The 21,223-nt window shown below is 34.4% G+C and overlaps 2 protein-coding genes across 3 annotated transcripts; one reads left to right on the top strand and one right to left on the bottom strand.

Annotated features, from left to right (window-relative positions):
- Positions 1-5,458: 5,458 nt before the first annotated feature.
- ASHR2 (ASH1-related protein 2) lies at positions 5,459-8,176 on the bottom strand. Of its 2 annotated transcripts, none has more exons than XM_047299952.2 (3): positions 8,058-8,176; positions 7,895-7,963; positions 5,459-6,963 (listed from the first exon to the last, which is right to left on the bottom strand). In XM_047299952.2, exon 3 carries the CDS (start codon positions 6,721-6,723, stop codon positions 5,479-5,481), a length of 1,245 nt encoding a protein of 414 aa, XP_047155908.1. In that variant the 5' UTR covers positions 6,724-6,963; positions 7,895-7,963; positions 8,058-8,176; the 3' UTR covers positions 5,459-5,478. The 2 variants fall into 2 exon arrangements, with proteins under 2 accessions (XP_047155908.1, XP_087960110.1); XM_088103984.1 differs by having other exon boundaries at positions 5,459-7,015; positions 8,058-8,174.
- A 7,585-nt stretch (positions 8,177-15,761) lies between these two features.
- On the top strand, positions 15,762-17,510 carry LOC148205963 (uncharacterized; the record flags this gene model as incomplete). The annotated part of the gene is made up of 1 exon (XM_088105875.1): positions 15,762-17,510. A coding segment is annotated over one exon (954 nt), but the record flags the coding sequence as incomplete, so codon positions are not given.
- Between the last annotated feature and the right edge of the window lie 3,713 nt (positions 17,511-21,223).

The following is a 21,223-nucleotide window of genomic DNA, read 5'->3' as shown; positions in this document are numbered from 1 at the left end:
CATTTTTCACATTGCTACTCTAGTTTTCTCCAACACTTTGAAGATGGATGATTTTTCCTTCCACAATGTTTACAAGGAGAGAAATTAGATTTTTCCCTGTAAATTTCAATTTTTTTGTCTTTTCGCCCATAACTAGAGCTAGCCTTCGCAACCAGTGCTCCTTCAATAGGTCCTTCAGACCTCATAAGCCTTCTTTGTTCTTGTGCCTATAATGCATTCAACAATTATGCCAAACTAATATTGGACAGATTTCTAGAGTTTTCCAGGGAAGTAAAGGTAGCTTCAAACCTTTCAGGAATAGTCACAAGAATTTTTTGTACTAATCTGGAATCAGGAAATTCAGAACCAAGTAATCTTACTTTGTTTGCGATTTTGAATAATTTGTCAAAGTACTCCTTCACTATCTCAGATTCATCCATCTTTTGGAATTCAAATTCCCTAATAAGATTTACAATTTTCATTCCTTTAATCCTTTCATCGCCTTCATACTCCTTTTTTAAGAAATTACAGACTTCAAAAGCTGATTTTATCATCATGATTCTGAGAAAGATTTCAAGAGAGACGACAGCAAATAATGAAGCTCGTGCCTTCGATTTTCTTGATTTTCCCTCCTTATGAGTTTTGATTTGGGTCATTGTTTGGTTTGTAGGTAATTGAAGAAATTCATAGTCCTCCTACACAACTTCCCAGAGTTCATTTTCCTCAAGATGAGCCTCCATCCTTACTGCCCAAACATGATAGCCTTCACCGTAAACAACAGGTGGTGTCAGTGTCGTCTATGGTGTTTCTGAATCCATAGAGATGAAAAATGATTTTTCAAATGTCCCTCAAGAAGAGAGCTTTGATACTAATTTGTTGGAGGTTTTTTTAGTAAAAGCTACACTTTTATTGAATTGATGAATACTTAAAAAAGATTCAAACTGCACAAAATTGCACAAAGCAGGAAATAGATATACATGGGACACGATTCCATGTTTAATAACTTCCTAAGAAATCAGAAACTGACTAAACTGTTTGAAATAGTCAAACATCTTTAAAAAAATAAACAGAAATTAAATGAAAGAATAAATTGTTGTAACTGCTGCAACTAAAGTATAACTTTAACAAATTCAAATAAGTCTACAAAATTATATAACTTTAAATAAATAAAATTTTTATAGATATATTGTTCATAAAAATAAATATTGTAAAACATAAATACTTGTATTGTCATTAATTTTGATGTATTTCATTAAATATATAATAAATAAAAGAACTGTAGTAGTGGCGGAGGACTTAGGTTTTATTGTTTAGAAAAGGTTTAAACCCTCGGATGGTCCTCAAGTTTGTTGGGGAATCTCAAGTGGATCCTCGTATTTGAAACGCTCTCAATTGGGTCCAAATATTTGTAAAATTGAGCCAATTTTGCCTTGTCCGTTAAATTGTCACAGACAGCGTTAAAAGGAACTGACGTGTTTATGCTGATGTGCATCGTTTGATTAGGTGGAATTTTTATTTAAATTAAAGAATTATGATATGGAAAAATTGAATTGAAGACCATTAACCAACGCGCGTTCTTCATCCAGTCAAGCCATGGGCCTCGCCGCCAGCCGTCGGTCGCGGTTGGAGCTTCATTTACAGGTCTGATTTCATCAGTTTTACATTTTATACTCTAAAAATCGGAAGTCTTTGTGATCTATATGTACTAAATTAAACTTCTTACTCTTAATTGTTGTGATAACGAAGACTAGGTTCTTGTAACTACAATAACCAACCCAAAAACCACAATTGTCTCATCACAAACCATACACCTCCAATCCATCTCTTCTTTGAAAATCAAATACTGAAACGTAGCTGGCAACACAAAGCTAAGAATAACAAAGATGCTATTACCAATAAGTGATAAAAAATATGCAAAGTTAGGCACAAAAATTGCCACCAAACTCACCCCAACACCAACAACCACCTCAACCACAAATAGTACTTAGAATTCTTCACCAAAAGGAAAGTAACCTAAAGCAGCAAACGCTACAAACAATAGAGAAATGAGAAACATTGTCGCATCCAAAACCCCACCAAATTTCTCCTTATTCTTGGCCTCTAATTCTTGCACTCCATATGTCTCTTCACAAGACAACCTTGCAGATATTCTAACGAAGGGGTTAAACAACAACAACTTTGAGAGTATTGTTTCCAAGCTGGAAATGAAAAATACTTATTCATCAACTTAAGGGGGGTGTTAGAATCTATTTTATGTCAGAATCATTGTTTTTTATTAGTTATATTTTTTCCTTATTTAATAGATTATAATTATTGTGAATAATAGGGATATCCCTTAATCATAAGATCTGGTTATCTAGGAGTTATTATTATGCTTCCTAAAATAGCCTCTAACCTTGTATATATGGATTGTATTCTTGTCATAATAAAAATATAAAATTCTACCCTAAATTATGATATATATTTTTAACAATCCGTATCGTACTCTGAGTTTTATTATTTTCGCTGCGCAATATCAGTACCGATTGTTCCAACACTAAGGTTTGATTTCGATCACCAATTGGTGAGTTATAGGCTTTTTCTGGAGTTCCTTTGGATGGAAACATTGGCTGGGAGTTCTTTCTAAGGTAAGGAAAGCTAGGTGTCTACTTTTAATTGATGCTGTGTAAATGAGTTTGATGCTTGTATGTTTGTTAATGTTAAGAAGTGGATTTTAAGCCTAACTCAACCCCACAAAACTGGCTTTTAAGGTGAGGTTTGCACCCACTTATACATTATAAATTGGACTTATCTCTAATCAATGTAAGACTTCCAACAATTAAATTGATTGAGTTTAGAATTTCAAGAATCTTGTTATACTAATTTAGGTAATTAAGTATGTTTAGCTAATTTGATGATTCGTTCTAACTGTGGTTAAATTTGTTAAGTCGTTGTTGTTATGAATTACATGTTATAAAGTTGTTTGGATGATTCTATTTGACTCCTAAGTTGTTTAGAGTGGTGAATGATCAAATAACAGGGTTTTAAGGCTAAGAAGGGAGGGCTTTAATAGGTGAAAGTGTGAGATATGTACTAGTGTGAGGAAACAATTTTTCCATGTATGTTATGGGTAGGGATGGCAACGGGTCGGGTCGGGCACGGGTAGTGCCTACCCGCAACCCGACTCGCCGGATAAAATCGTACCCGCTATCCGACCCGCTACCAGCCGAGTTCCTGTTTAAAAAATACCCGCGGGTATTTTAAAACCCGCGGGCACCCGCGGATACCCGCAAAAAATTAAAAATATATATTTAATACATTTTAAAAATAAAATTTAAATAAAAATACAAATATATATATATATATATATATATATATATATATATATATATATATATATATATATATAATATAAATGAAATTAAATGTAAATTAAAATTTAATTTTAATTAAATTTAAACTAATAAAATATAATTTTATTTTATTTTTAATTAAATTTAATTAAAAAATATATAAATTATTTATTTTTAATTTTTTGCGGGTAACGGGTACCCGCGGGGCGGGTAGTATACTACCCGTACCCGACCCGTTTAGAAGTGGGTATTAAAATACCCGCTACCTGTTACCCGCGGGTAGTAAATATCCGCAGATAGTTACTACCCGCCACGGATTTTACCCGCGGGTAAAATTGTCATCCCTAGTTATGGGGCCAATTGAAATTTGTTAGAAGTATGTTTTGGATGAAAACTGATCTAGAACCAAAAAGGGTGGTCAATGGTTAGTTTTTGAGTGGTTTTGAGTGCAAATTGAAGGTTTGGTTAGTGAAATTTTGATGTAAGGAATTGAATTGGGGAGTTTAAGGTTTGTGTTTGAGTCATCTAGAACTTATGTAGGCCTTTAGTTTGTTGAAATTGGTGTAGTAAGTTATAGAAGTGAGTTTAGGTAGTCTAGAAAGATCAATTTGAGTTTAGAGTGATCAATTCAAGTTAGAAGTATGTTTTTAAATGTTTATCCGCAGTATGGAGCAATTCCACTAGTTTCACATACAAAAAGGTTTTTTTAGATCTCTAAATTATTTTCTTTTCTTCATTCTCTTAAATTATACAATTATTTTCTTTTTATACAATTTCATTCAATAGTATATCAAATTGTTTCTAACACACACTTTATTTTTATTTCTTTTGAATATTATTCTATTACTAAAATTATATAAAAAAATTGTTTACTATAAAATAATAATTTAATATTATTGTTATAAATTTTTCTTATCAGCATCCAACATATATTAAAAGTCAAATGATAAAATATTTATATAAAATTTCAATTATTATTAGTTTAACTTTTGTTCTTATTTCATTTATTACAATTTTTATTAATGTATAAAAAAGAAATTTTATTAGAATTTAAAGAATGAGAGAAAATGACATTTAAAACATTTTTAAATTTGAATATTTGTTTTGTTTTTGTAATCTTTTAAGAGTATTTTTTAATTTTATCAATATTGTTTCGTTAATTTTTACAAATTTAATAAATGTTTATTTTCATAAAATTTTATTTGGTATTATAATTTTAAAAATTAATGAAACAATATTGATAAAATTTAAAAATACTTTTAAAAGATTACAAAAAAAACAAATATTCAAATTTAATAAATGTTTATTTTCATAAAATTTTATTTGGTATTATAATTTTAAATATATAAAATTATAATTATAATTTATTTCTAAACATTTGACATTGAAGGAATGATAATAAGTTATTAAGCAATAAAGAAAGTACATGTACGGACATGGATACAAGGGTATTTCCGTTACCTTGGTGAGTATGAAAATAAGACAAAAATTTCATATTATTGGGTTTGGATGTTTGGATGGAGATAAGAATGGATTTTTTCATTAAGGATAACTATGGTATAGCAAAACTGGTCTCCGTCACGGTCTTTGTCCCGTCCCATTGTCATCCTTACTCAAGAATGATTGTTTGGCGGTAATTCAACATCATCTAAACATCTACAAGAGTACGAAAACATACTAGGTCAAACCAGAAATGAATAATAACAACAAAAATCAGTTTGACTCTGACTATCCATATGACCAGAAAGACTACTCATTCTTTTTCATTGATAACCAATTACTTCTACTACAATCATCTTAAAAGGCCCATGAAAAAAGATCCAGACTTTAAGAACGGGCTTCAGGCTCCTAAAACAAGTTCTTCAATTGTAAAAACACAATCAATGTTTTCTACAAAAAGAAAAAAACAGCGTTACTCAGTGACAAGTTTATGGGTAGGCCAATATGTGAGTGTCTGCGCCTGTAATAGAGTGAAAATGGTGATCACTGAAATTAATGAACATGTGTGTAAATATGTATGTGTGAAAATTGTGATCACCGAAAGTAATCAGCACATGCAAAGAATCATAGAAGTTAAAATCCAATGGTGCCAAAAAAAATCTATAATACTGATAATAAAAACATTTAGAGGAAAGCAGATTACTTACTCAAGTAGCATGCTAGATGCTTAGTCCTCCATAAGACCTTCATCTACATCAAAGGTATCGTCACTCTTCAATTTTCCACAGACATTGCATTCCATGAAATTAGATGGAGTATCACCCTCCGGAGGTAATGGAGCTAATGTTCCCCAGCAATTCGTTCTATCACACATGTATTTTAAAAAGAAATATGCATGTGGGAAATCATTATTATCTTCAAGAGCATGTTTATCAGTGTCTGACGCTTCCATAGTTTCAGATTGGTCCTCATCCATAACCTCCTCCTCATCCTCAGCATTATCTTCAACACTATCATTATCTGACCAATTTGACTCCACATTACATCGATCACAATTACAGGAGAAGCCATAGTCGTCAATCAGTCTCTTTTGCCTACTAGAATAGTTTTCATTCACAGGGAAATAACTCAAACAAATCTCCCTACCTTGGGGAACATCATGAATCATCCTAATAATAAAGTCAGTATTATGGCTGTCTTCATGTGGATTGATGTCCACATAATCAAATCTGCAGGCATTGGGAAGGCAGTCATGGTTAAAAAAGGAAGCATAGGGGTAAATACCATAGGCTCTGACAGACCTCTGGTCGTCATCTGCGGAGAAGGGCTGCATTATTCCAAAGGCATTGAGCTTGTCCTTGACAAGAAGTAAAGAGGTGAGTTCTAAAGAAAATCCATTCTGGGGACTAATGATAGATAGTGAGCAGAGAGATGAAATAAGGGGGTGTAGGAACTTGGATGCAGCAATGGTGGTATCATCAGGAGAACCCTGGAGAGAAAGCAAAATTTGGAAGTCTGAAGGGGAGATATTGGCAAGATTGTAGGCAGCTATGAGAAAATTAGCCTGGACTTGGCGCTCAAGCGGCTGTTCAAGCAGTAGAGAATTGGATCTGAGACTAGATAACGCTTGACATACCCAAGAAGAATGGGAGGAGTTCGATGCCTTTGAAAGACAACTTGAGCTGCAGAAACGATGGTAGCGACAATTGGGGCACAAAACTGTGGATGACGAAGAATCTCCCAGTAAAAATGGAGGCAAGGTTCTGAAGCAGTGATCACAGAAACATGAAGTTGAGGCAGAGGATGACGCTGACAAAGACTGTCTGATCAAGGGCAAAGCTGAATACAGCAGAATGGGGGAGTCTTTCAGGACAATTTGACCAGCTTTAAGAGGCTGAGATGCAACCATTCCCCTCCCTCTTCCTTGTATTTCCTCCACCTTCAAAAGGGAACTCGGAGCAGCCAAAGACATTTCTAAGTATTTTCAAACTGCCAACTGCCAAAACTAAATAGGTAACCTTGGGGAGGCTGCACCTTTTCTGAATTTCCACACTATCCCTGATAGCAATAAGTTTGTTGGCTATATTTTCTTGCTTTGCACTACTGGGATCGAAAGACAGCTTGAACTAAGTGACTTACAGATTGTGTACAAACTATACAACAAGAATGCGCTTTTCCTGTTCTCCGACTGACTGAAAGCCAGAAAAAATAGCTGCAAGATGAACCACAATAATGATGGGATGACAGGTTTCACAGTGAATTATCTGTTTTATAAAGCATTGTGGTAAATATTAGTCAATGTGCCTTTTCTTTTTCATAAAGATCCAATCCAAATCAGTACATCACATTAAAATGTCAGTAGCAGTATAGCCTATAACTAAATAAGTCATTAGGGAACTGCATTTCATCATAACGACAAAAACCGTCCAAATATTTTTTAATTTAGCTGAGTACAACAGAGATTTCACCTTTTCGTTATGCCATTTTCACTTAGTGGATATGTTTCGGTTAGTTTAAAGAACCAAGTACTATTTTCTTGTAAACTAACAAAACATAAGAATTCAAAACATTCATTTCTATCACTTAGATACCCAGATGAAATATATGCCGGGATTGATAGATGCATTTCTAGAGAAGAAATCATGATGAAAGCCAGGACAGTCATTCTCATTTTTCAATAATCAATATGCTCAAGGGGAGGATACTTATGCAGCTTGCTTCTTCTGAGTTCCTTGAGTTTAATGCTAATTAGCTCACCCTTCTTCATTTTTTTTTCTAAGTCACAGTGAACTGGGGTTCAATTAATCAGTACCACTTACGATGAAAACATTTATGGATAGACAAAGGGGATATAGGGATGGACTTGAAGGATTTCCAGGTTTTAATCTAACAATGCGAGAGCTAAATAGGACTGGTGAATGGGGCATTCAAACAGGAGATCATAATCCAATAACTATAAATTGCTTGTTTTTCCTCAATGCAGAGAAATAATGTGATTTTTGACAATTCCCCATTGTTTGATTTGTGGAACACAGCCCTTGTTCAAGAAGGTCTGTATTCTACAAAATTGGGATAAAAACAAACAGAAAAGGAGGAATTACAAATTACGCAAACAGAACATAACAATGATCAGTGTAACTTACCCGTCAGTCACAAAATTGGAGCTGCTTCCACACAAAAATCAATAAATATAGAGTGGTTGGAAAATGAAACTGCACAGCACAACAAGGAAGAAATAAAAGCGCTATTATTGTTATGATTATTGCGACCTTAAATCGAACGAGTATATAAGTGCATTTGACTCACCTCATTGACAACAAGATTTCAAGGAAGAACAGCCACTGATGCTTCTATAAACCCAGAAGAAAGAGAAACATTGAATTCATTCGCCATACAAAGGGTTTTTAAGAGTGGGTCGGGCCCTTTCATTATTGATTCGGTCTCCTTGGGTCCAAATATCTGGGCCTGAAACACCCGAGTAAAGGAGTTTTTCTACATTCCATAATTTCCATTTGCACCCTATAAATTTTAAAATTTCAAATTTGTCTTGATGGTATTAAATGTAAGCAAATGTGGTGTTGTGTTCTTTGAGTGTTGTTAGACACTTAAATCATTGGATGATGGCGTTTGGTAAATGATAGTATTTTATTATGATTTTTAAGGTTTACATCTTGAGCATTCAAAACTGAATGAGTTTATTCACAGGTGCATTTTATAAGCCCCAGTAAATTGTATTGTTATTTTTTAACCTTAACTGGTATTATTTAACCCTTTAGAGTTTGTATTTTCCTTAACTGATTTCAAGTATCATAAGTGGATATTTTTTGTAATTTTCTCCTGAGATTCTTAATAGTTTTAATGAATTATTTTGTTAGTAATTAACTAGCCTTATAAGTCTTAGATAAGTTACATTTTCTTTTAGAAAATTGGTACTCACTCTATAGTTGAGACTTTTTATTTCAGATAGATCATGAGTGTTCAATATAAAGTTAAAAAAGTTAAACTACAAAGTATTAGAATTAATAAAAGAACTTATATCTAAACATTGTAGTCACCGAATATAACATTAACATATTAAACTGTTACATGTAAAACTAATGAGATATTTGTGTCCTTACATAAAATTCAACAATAAAAAGCACATTAAAGATTTACATTTAGAACTGATTATAAATCATTATCCTTACATGTTACAAAATACAACAATACAGACACATACTTAAAACTTACTCAACTCATTTCTCAATTTTAATATATTTTTCAAGTGTCCTTAAAAGTTGGATAGAAAATAGTTGCACGTTCTCTTTTAAGTGGAGTGACTGTCATATAATTGCTTAAAACAATGTCAATACAAGTCAACAGTTTGGCTTGAATTCATTTGAAAACTTAGTTAACAAATTTTGTAAGAGAAATTCATGAAATTAGACTATACAAACTTTAATGATTCATATGATCTATAGTTTTGAACTATGAAAGAATACCTCTGCAATGAAAACACAGGAATCATCATTGAGTAAATGTTTTATTTTAATAAATTGTTCATTCTCATAATATACATGCTTCACACACATATCATGTAACTATTTACAACAAATTGAATATGAATAAGAAAGATACAAAACTACATATATGAAAGAATCAAGTACTTACCATTGTGCAACCATCATTTAACTTTTGAATGGATTTGTCATCAATACAAACTTTTTTAACTCTAAAAATATAGCTAAAATATGAAATTTTCCACATAGTAGTCATATATCATAGACCCATCAATTTGGTCCCTCTTACATGGTTTGATCCTGACTCACGTGAGTTGGGGGCAGAAAAGTTCACAGGACCAAAAAGTCTCATAGAGAAAGAAGGTTTCACCCCGCACCTCCAAGCATTTCATATTGCACCTCTAAGTATTTTCAGAATGTCAACTTTACCCCTACTTAAAACAGTATTAATATTTAAATCACTTAAGTGGTCAAAGATTCTCTGTAGTTTTTATTCTTCACGTTGCTTTCAAATATCATTGTCTCACTTTCACTCTTTCTCATTTTTGAAAAAAACCCTCTCTTTCGCATTTCATTTTCCAAGCACAGTTACATCTTTGTTTCGTATCTCATTTCACTAGAGCTATCAAAATGGGTCACAACCCGCGAGCCAACCTGACCCACCATGAGTTTGAGCCGGGTTGGGTTAGAAAAAATTGTACTTTTTTATGCGGGTCAAATTTCAACCCGGCTCGTTTAAACCCGGTTCATGTGGGTTGAACCCGTGGTGGGTCGGGTTGCCCCACCAACCCACCTACATAATATTATTTTATTAAAATTTAATTTTAATTTTATAAAAAAATATTTATTATTTTGTTTTTGCTTGAAAAAGTTATTTAAGTTCCTTATTTTCAAAATTAATTAAACACCCATGTTAGGAATGAAATTTGTTTAGATTTGTATTATAGAAAGTTTGTAATTCAACCTTATTTAAAAAAAATTGTAATTAAGTGAGCTAGTGAGCCAACCCGTTTACCCACCAACCCATGGTGGGTCGAGTCGGGTTCGAATTTTTCTGGCTCGCTAATAAATAAGCCGGGTTGGGTTGACTCACTAATTAACCAACCCGTGGTGGATCGGGTCGGGTGGCCCGTTTTGACAGCTTTACATTTCACTCTCGTGACACACGCAACATCATTCGTCTTCTTTCACTTCTTCGACGCACACTTCAGGCACACACAGGCACCACACCACCACTACTTCCACTGGTTTGTCTTCTCCCACTGCTCCCAAGGCACACAAACAGCATAGCAACACAACTTCTTGCTTCTTCTCGTTGGTGGCCAAAGATTGGTGGATTCTGCCATATTTATTTTGATACTTTGTTGTAGATATAGTAGTGTAGAGGACTAGAAGTTGTTACGGTGGTATGATCTGCGTTTGGTCGAATAGCAAAGGCGAAGGGGGATGAATCAGATCTACATATCTGATTCAGCCTATATCGAATATGGACATCCGATGTAGTCTGAATCGGATATGCAGATCCGATTCAGTCCCCTTCGCGCTTGCATATTCGACCAAATGCAGATTCGTCTTTGACCTTTATTTGTGCTCTTCTCTGTATCCTGTCTATTTTGTTCTTCGATCTTTCTCATATTTCTTCCTCTTTCTCTTTCCAACCTAAATTCTACATCATATTAGTATATATTAGTATGGAGAAGCAGTATATGTCGCATAGAGTTACATGTTTTCTCACGTTCCAGGTTTGCATGAGAAAGGTTGTGTTTTCATTGCATGTTTAAATAGAATGGGTCCCACGAAGAGGTTGGCAAAGAAGAATTTAATGTTTCTAAATGGTAGTACAAGGATTCTCTACATAGAGGCAAGTTCTTTGTTTTCGACATTTGTGTTCTTTTTAGAACTTATGGTGGATGAGTGGGGTCTTGTGATGTAAGATAAGTGATCGAGGGTTGGGTTTTGATGTACATAGGGGATTATAGTACAATAGATATATGAAAAAGGGTATAAGTAGTTGGTTTTAGGGTGAGGAAAAGAGAAGGAAGCTAGGAGAAAGAAAAGAGTATTTGGAATGTACCTAAAGCGAAGGGAGTGGTTTCATAAAATGAGAAGAGAAGTGGAATTGATTGGTCATTGTTATAAAGAAGAGTGAGGGTGGTGGAGCGTTTTGAAACCTAAGAAGATTATCTAAGGCATGTATTGGTTAGAATCATTTGATGTTGTGGAGGGTTAACATGTATTTTGGGGAAATGGTGTACGTAAGTTTGATTATGGGAGAAGAAAACAAAGAAAGAGAGGCAAGATTATGGGACTTGGCACTAGGTGGTGTTAGAAATAAAATTGGAGAGTTAAGTGAGGGAGCCACGGTGTTAGAAATCAAAATGCATCACCAACATAGGAGTCGCGGTGTTGCATAACAAAGAGTGTTATTTATATAAATATTTATTTATATAAATATTGCAATTCATTTTTTTAATTCTATAATTATTTGAATTGGTTATTTTTTTGTAATGTTTTTAATATAAGAAAATAGATATGGCTCGTACTTAAGGAGGTTCATCTTCACATCGCGGAGAGAGTTCCTCACAGGGTGAGAGAAGGAGACCTACTGCTTTTGCTCGTAGAAGACGTGGAGTAGTTGAGTCTGATGTTCACGTTGAGGACCATGAAGATGTGAGATTTCACGATGATGCAGTTGAGGATCATGCACTTGAGGAGCATGATATTGAGTAGGAGGAGGAGCATCAGGATGTTCCTGAAGGTGGACTTCCTGAAGGTCTAGTAGATGCTTAAGTATTGACACATTACATTCACCATATTGCTTATGTGACATGGTAGGCTCGAGTAACTGCCAAACTTTATTTTAATGATTATTGTTTAGTTGAAATAATTTTATATTAAATATTATTTTTTAGGATAGTGTAGTTGATCTCCCACGGGAAGAAGTTAAACAGATTAGGATCTTGTCACGAGGGCATTAGAGACATCGTTTATGGTTCCGGTTTGATGTCTCTGGTGGCATCTCATATGACTACGTCGATAGGGGTCTATTGTTAGCATTTGTAGAGAGATTTCATTTTGAGACCAGCAATTTTCATCTCCCCGTGGGTGAGATGTCTGTGACTTAGATGATGTGTCATCCTTATTGCACCTTCAAGTTTTAGGCCAATTATGTAATATAGAGGAAGTAGATTTTGAAGAAAGTCGACGCGCCATTGTGGAACTTTTAGATGTGGATGGCGGGAGAGTTGGTGATGAGTTACATGCAGCTCACGGTGCGAAAGTCAAATTGAGTTGGCTTTGAGACATCTATGTTGAGCACTATGAGCAGCAGTAGTGGGAGTATGTTGCCCTGAGATTTTTGTTGCATCTAGTTGGATGCAGTATATTTGCTGATAAGACTGCCACATTCATTCGCGTGTCTTACCTTCTTCTCTTTGGAGACGTACATGCATATGTTCGATATGCTTGGGACGTTGCTACACTAGCATATATGTATGAGAAGTTAGGAGATGCCAGCTTGGCTTCGACCAAGCAGATGACAGGTTATTTGACTTTGTTATAGGTACAAATTTAGTTTACACTTTATTTTGGTTGAATTGTTTCGATGTGGAATATGAAATAATTTGTAATTTTCTATTTTGTAGAGTTGGATATATGAGCACTTCCCTACTTTGGGAAGAAGGCGTATGGTGCCTTCAAACATGGAAGACAGATCGCGTGCTGCAAAGTGAGAGTCACTAAGGGAGGGTTTCACCCTCTTAGAGGTCAAGGTACACTTGGATGCGCTGACATATGATTCAGTCATTTGGTACCCTTATGAGTTACATCGGGAGACTCATCCTTTTTATGACATTTGTATGTTCTCAGGATGGATCAGGATTGGTGACATGCTATGCCAACATTTTTCTGAGCGTATTTTGAGACAGTTTGAGTTTCAACAGTCCATCCCTCGAGACCCACCCATTTTTTCAAATGTAGACATACTTGCGACTAATGATGCTTGATTGCACTATCAACATAATGTTATTAGGTGTGTGTCCGCAGCCAGATTCCCATCTGATTGTGTTGATGGTTACCTTTCATGTTATAAGATGATATCACATCCTTACATTATTCTGATGACGAACTGTCGAATCTTACATTATTCATGTGTAAACTTGTTTTATTGTAGTTACATTAAGATCATTATTTTGCTTGAGAGTCAACAAAATATTTGCAGGTCTTACTTGAGTTTTAGTCTAATCAACAAGTACTGCTTGTTTAGTAGGATTTAACCTATCAGCATAAAAATGTCTACTAAAGTTTCTACTAAATCGTGGTTGTGGTATCTACATATCACTTGCAATACCCACCCATCACCTTAAATTATATGCAATCCCTCTTATTCATTCAATTAAGTTATCACGAGAGTAAAATATTTCATTTGTTGTGAAATAATTCGTTAGATCTTCCTCAGCAACCTCATTTTTAAACGACGAAAACTTTGATACGTCTATTTGGAATATAATCACCTATAACAAAATAAAACACTAATACAATAAATCCAAAATTTATAATTATATTACAAAATCATAAACTTATACAATAAACTATACATTTATAAATTTATTAACAATGTAATCAACTTTAGAAAAAATACACCAAAATAAAAAAAAACATAAAACTATATAAAAAATTATAACAAATTTTCATATTAAATTTTCTATTTACAAATTTATATAAAATAAATATTTAAAATACATTGTTTATATTAAGAAAAAAACAAAAGTTAATAATTATAAAAGTTAACATAAGTCGTTGTATTAAATTTTTGTATAAAACAAACTTAGTTAAATAATATTAATAAATCAACATGAAAAAATCATAAAAAATCATAAGAATTATTTTTTAACAATTACATATTATTTAATTAAATTATTAATGGCTGACTTTAATTTTATTCAAAAACAGTTTTCTTCTTATAGAAAAACTGTTTTATTCTTATGGAAACTGTTTTTGAGCAACATCGAATTCTATACTTTTTGTTGTAAACTTATAGAGAATATATTACTAGGTGAGATTTTTTTTTACAGTAAATATAATTCCATTACATATTGTAGATCGAAAAGAAAATGTATACGATATATATATATATATATATATATATATTATATATATATATATATATATATATATATATATATATATATATATAAGGATTTTCATATTAAATATAATTTTATTAATTTTAATAAATTTATAGAAATTGTTTATGTTTAAAGCGAGTCTGAGGTCTCTACTGCACGTGCTTTTTCTCTTCTTGTGTACAATTAATGATTCAAATCTCCTTCTTCTAGTTTCGCAGAGCGACCTGCAAGAAAACACTCTGACGCTCAAGTTAGTGGGGTGTCCTCCAAGGTCCTCAATCAAATCAGAAAAATCCAAATGTACCTGGTTATTAGTGTTGTATTTATAGGTGTTACTATCGGCTTATAACCAACCGAACGGTAAAGATGCAGAAGAGTCAGCCGACCGATGATGTCTCTCAGGTCAATGAACCGATCCGTAAAAAGAGCCGTTAAGGTAATCAATAGTAATAACTGTCAGGGTGTTAATGAAAATAAGTGTCATTTAATGACAATTAATATTGTCATTCGGTGGTTAATGAGTCAGACCTAACAGTAAGCTCATTATAATTTATAAATATATTTCTGGCAAATGAGACAGGTAACTTTTAACTTGAAGTGAACTTAGAGCTCTGATAACTAATCTTGATTACAAGATTATTACGCAAAGTCACTGACTTGAGCGTCGGAGTCTCTTTTGCAGGCACCCTCCTCCGCGACTTGGACAAGGAGAAGAGAGAAGATAACACAACTGGACATCGGAGTAGACAACTTTGATGTTTTGGATCAGGGTTCTAAATCCTGCTGAAACATTTTGGCGTCCACCGTGAGACCGAGCGGCATTCCCATGAAACCACGAGAAACCAGACATGCCCTCAATCTCGATATCGTTACTTCGAATCAACATTAGGAAATTTCGTTATACGATGAGCACTTGTCAAATTCCACCAACAAGACACGTGTCAGAGGTCCCCTCAGTTTTTGGAGGAAAGCCCTTGAAAAGATAAGCACTTTCTTCTCAAACTATGAATAAGATTTTCGTTATAAAAAATATATTATATTGAATTTATTCTCTTTAGATTAATGTATATCACTGTGAATGAAAAGAAAAAACTTTTCGTCGCATAACGTTGCTTATGTTTTGCCATAGAAGTTAAAACATCTCATCACGGATTTCCTTACGTGATTTGCCATAGAAGTTAAAACATCTCATCACGGGTTTCCTTACGTGAGTTAATGGTCATTTTCAGATTATCAAAAAATCCATAACTTCAATTCATTAACAAAATCACAGATTCATCGTATGCTTAAAACCATTCATCCGAGTCATACAAACTCTACACATCACATACATATTTTACTAACTCTCTATCGTTCAATATTAATTTGGACCGTTCGGCCTTTAATTACATCTATTGTTCCTTACATCTAATCATACCGTTCAGCCCTTAAGTGCGTCTCCTGTTCAGTATATCTATGTTATTCCTTCCATTTGGAGGAAACAACAATGTCATGCTCCAATTATTCAAGAACGTGTTAAAAACAGGGACCGTGACGATGCGGAACAATATCCAGTTTCACCGTCTCCTTTGTCGGTAGACACGGGAAATCCTCATCAGAGAGGGCTGCCGCCTTCATCGTCGCCGCTGCGGCCGAATTTTCTGACAGCGAAGAAACCACTCCCAACCCCGTCCGCCGCGATTCTTTCCTCTCCTCCTCATGGGGTGATACTGTCAAGCCTGGACTCTCGGCCGCCCCACCAGCGCCAGCACCTTCATTGGCGTCACTCCTCAGATCCCAAAACGCGCAATCAAAACCAACCCCAATTCGAAAACTTCACAATCTCTACTGGCAAAAACAAAACAAGATCAAAACCACGATTCCAATCAATGAAAATCCAATTACAACAGAAACCCCTAATTTCCCAATTTCCACAAACCCCAATCCCCAAAATCGATGTCGCTGCCACGTTTACCTACGGCGCATTATCGGCCTCGGAGTTCGGTGGAATCTCGGCGGTTCAGATCCTCCGGCGGATATGTTGCAGCTCTGCGTTGGTCGTCGCTCGCGCCGACTGGGTGCCTAGGAACCTCCGCATGTTCCTGAATCATAGGTCTCACACCTTCGTCAGAATCTGGAACCATTCGGACCGCCGGAAGCTGAAGCGTTCGGAGCAGTGTCTGGATATGTGTTGCGATCCTCTGGATTTGAGGTATTTTGCGGAAACTGAGAACGTTGAGAGTCTCGTTCAAGATTCGGTGGAGGAGATAGTAGAGAGATGCCTTGGTTACATAGTGGAGAAAAGGAATGATGGTTTGGCATACCAGTTTGCTTATTTGAATTGCATTGAAAAGAAATGATTTTTAGAAGGAATTTAGGCAGGTCGCAACAGACCCTACCTCTAATGTTAAGTCACAATGAAATCTCCATACTTTTCAAAGAGCAAGAAACAGTAGTCCCTGGTGGTTTGGCTGTCGGCGAGAATCCATTTGGTGTTGTTCTCGGGACAAGCGTTGTGCATCTCTGCTGATTAAAGAGTTTAGCTTCTCAGACAATTGAAAAATTATTTGCGCCCGACAAGTGTGCTTGCCACTTCCACCAAAATATATAATACTTTTAGTACAAAAGCAAGAAAGCTGCAGCACTTTGGATGGCCATATACTATATATACACATTCGGATGCATTTCAGAATCACCAAATATTATATTATTATATAATATACACATTCGGGTGCATTTAAGAATCACCAAATATTATATTATTATATATGCTCAAATGCAGGTTTGAATTCAAAAGTAGGTTTGAAGATACAATTTCTTTCCGCTTAAGGTCGTCAATTAAGTTTATGACGTGGATATCTGCCTTATCACGTCAAACAGCCTTATCACGTCAAACAGTGAGAATGGTGGAAAGACCCTATTATGGGCTCAACGTTGGGCTCCGACAACTTGGCTCTTGTTCAAACCTTAACCAGGCACCTCAGCTCTTAGTTAACATTATTCGAGCGGTGATAATTTATATATTCATTATCAGTATTTTTGCAGTTTATTTTCTTTTATGCAGGTCACATGACTCGTTATTGAGAAACACGCGAGATACAATTGTAAAAGTTCTTCTGTTATATTCCGTAAATTCAAATTTAAGTTCTGACTCACTATAGCGGCGAGAAATGGACATTAAAGTCAATCACTACTTAACGGCGATGATCAAATGGATATTTTTTAAATATAAATTATATTTGTATTATATAATATAGGTCACGAGACTCTAAAGCAACTATATCATGACCGAACCGTCTCACTCGTTCGGTCGCCTAGCCTCAACTCAAAATAACCTAATTTTATTAGCTATATTTCTCTCACTGTTCAAAATTCGAGTGTTATTTTTCTTCGGTGTAGATAACACGACTCTATATACAAACTACTTGGCCAACTTTGACCAACCGATCGGCAGCGAACATTTTTCAACTCGGTGAGGCAGTCTCTTCGTGAGCTCTCACCTTGGTCTTAGGGCACGCTTCTAGAGAGCTCCTAAGACCTAAACCGAGCGGGTGAGGCAGATTTTTTTCGTAAACTCTCACCTTGGTCTTAGGGCATGCTTCTAGAGAGATCCTAAGGCCTAAATCAAGCGGCAAAGCAAGCTCTTTCGTGAACTCCCGCCTTGGTCTGGAACATTTCAAAGGAACTCTTAGCGCAAAACCCGCTCGGACGATAAAGAACACATGATAGTATGAATTGAAACTCAGGTATAATCCTCTACCGATCGATATAACTTTATAAACCCAACGCAACATCAAAATTTTTGCTAGGGCTTGGGGGGCTTATGTTACTATCGGCTTATAACCAACCGAACGGTAAAGGTGCAGAAGAGTCGGCCGACCGATGATGTCTCTCAGGTCAATGAACCGATCGGTAAAAAGAGCCGTTAAGGTAATCAATAGTAATAACTGTCGGGGTGTTAATGAAAATAAGTGTCATTTATTGACAATTAATATTGTCATTCATTGGTGGTTAATGAGTCAGACCTAATGGTAAGCTCATTATAATTTATAAATATATTTCTGGCATAGGAGACAGGTAACTTTTAACTTGAAGTGAACTTAGAGCTAATCTTGATTACAAGATTATTACGCAAAGTGACTGACTTGAGCGTCGGAGTCTCTTTTGCAGGCACCCTCCCCCGCGACTTGGACAAGGAGAAGAGAGAAGATAACACAACTGGACATCGGAGTAGACAACTTTGAATGTTTTGGATCAGGGTTCTAAATCCTGCTAAAACAATAGGTTTTGTAATTATCCGACCCATTGGGCATCATTAAATGCCCTTTAGTGCAATACATCTTGTGCCTAATCTTTCGCTAACGTCCTTATATCTGGCATAATATGCCTGATATTACCCATTAATTAGCTATAAAATGCCTTTCGCGCGATAGCCTACCGATCTGTTATTCCCTGTTGCGTTGGTCACCTCCGGTGGATCGTCCTCAACGTCCAGTACTGATCGTCCACCTCATATAGTACAAAAATTAATTTATATTAATTAAAAATTATATAATTACATTATGTACTTATAGAAAATCATACATAATTTTAAAAATAATTATAAACTAATAAAATAATTAAATAAGTAATATAATAAAATTTTATATAACATTTTAAACTTTAATCAAATTTTTACATCCGAAATAGTGGAAATTGGATATCTAGATTCGATTTTTTAGATTTGGATTTACATATAGGCTCATCTTAACTTTAATTTCATCAAAAACAGTTTTATTAATTTTAATAAATTCATAAAAATTATATAATTACATTATATACTTATACAAAATCATACATAATTCTATAAATAATTATAAACTAAACTAATAAAATAATTAAATAAGTAATATAATAAAATTTTATATAACATATTAAATTGCAGATTCAGATTTTCATATCCGATAGTCTCATCTTTTATTTTTATTTCAATAGTCGATGTGTGCATTTTTGGAATCATATGTGATTCATGTTTGTTGTCTTTTGTAATCATGCAATTGATTAACCAAAAATAAAATACTAACCTCCTTCCAACAATATCAATACAACCAACAACAACCAGCAGCAACCAGCAAGAACACCAAGAAGAGCACTCCAAGAGCACCACCACAAAGCACCCCAAGTGCACCACCACAAAGCAAGTCAAGCTTCCTGGATGCACCACTCCAAACTGCACTCGAACACTACCAACCCCTCTCAAATATCTTTAATTCTCAATATCACACTCACTCACGAATATAACTATTGATATGAGCTGCAAAGAAAAATACTCAAGAAAAAAAAAATTATCAGAGAGCTCCAACTTAAATGGGGTGTTGCGTCTCTTAATAAAAAAGAAATGGGGTGTAGGGATGCGAGGCGCAAGGGTGTAGTCAATGCACGGGTGCAAGGGTGCATGTTTGGTGATAGGAGGAAAATGGAGGTGCGGTCAACTAAGCACAAAAAATTTCAATAAACAAAATATTATTAAATAACCACCTAACTTAATTAAGGGTATATTAGGAAATTAGAGGTGTAGAGTGAAATGCTTGAAGGTGCCGGATGAAACACCCATATAGAAAAAGTCCACAAGACCAAGAGGGTTACTCCCTCCACCACCACATGTTGCTCTTTGCACCTCTTCATTCCCATTTTGCCCTGTAGATCAACGGATACGAGAGATCTGTTTGGCCTTCAACGAATCTTGACATCCGTCAACAGAAATCAAGATTTGTTTGGCCTTTGAATGATTTTCTTTTATACAGAACAAATTTTAAACAAATTAAATAATTATAATTAAATTAATAAATAACTCAAAATCTAAAATTATATACTACACTTAAAAATTTATACGAAAAATAAAATTAATAAACTAAAAAAAAAAATAAATAAAAGAAGCCAAACACGAAGACCTGAACGGATATGCGAGATCCGTTCGGCCTTCAACGGATCTTAAATCAAGATTCGTTCAAGGCCGAACGGATCTCCCATATCTATTCAAGCCTTTGTGTTTGACTTCTTCTACGTTTTTCAAACGACAGCACACAAATACCAGCATTTTTGGGGCGAAATAAACCACGAATCACACTCTTCTTCACGAACCAACCATCTCTAGAGCCAACTCAGTGACAATGGAATCGTCGAAAATGGAGGAGGAAACGGAAATCACAAATAAAAGAAGTATTGGGAGGAGAGGAAGAAGAGAATGAAAGGTACAAATAAAGTTTTTGTGAGGGTATGGGGTGTGGGGTTGCGATAGTGAAAAAGGAAAATAGGAAGAGAGGAAGAAGAGAAGTTTTTGTGGTGTGAGGCTGCGGTAAAGAGTGAAAGGGAGTGAGATTAGACTAAGGGTTTAGATTAAAATAAGTAAAAATAAAAAATAAATATTTAAATAAGGTCAATTTTAGAAATAAAAAAGTTGGGAAGACGTAAGGAGCAACATGTGATGGTGAAAGATGTAACCTTCCAAAACCAAAATATCTACAAAAATCCTATGGGTTAGGACCAACCTATAGGCTTTTTTTTAAGAAAAATAAATATTTTGATAAAAAGAAATATAATTAACTCGTAGTTTATTTTAATTTTTATATAAAATATTTCTCATATAATATATATATATATATATATATATATATAATATTATATATATATATATATATATATATATATATTATATTTCTCATATAAACATATTTAAGTAATTTATTATTATTAGAATGAATACTCAAAAATTATACACATTTTATATATTTGTTGTTATTAATTCAATTGTTCAACATATGTTTATTAGTTTCTTAATTTTCTATTCTTGTAATTTTTTTAATTGTACATATATATTTTAATTATTATT

The sequence above is a fragment of the Vigna umbellata genome, chromosome 1, assembly GCF_029865625.1.
Source record: "Vigna umbellata cultivar VRB3 chromosome 1, Vumbellata_1.0, whole genome shotgun sequence".
In the NCBI taxonomy this organism is placed as follows: Eukaryota; Viridiplantae; Streptophyta; class Magnoliopsida; order Fabales; family Fabaceae; genus Vigna; species Vigna umbellata.
The sequence above is the reverse complement of the archived record's forward strand: the minus strand, read 5'-3'. Positions and strand labels throughout refer to the sequence as shown.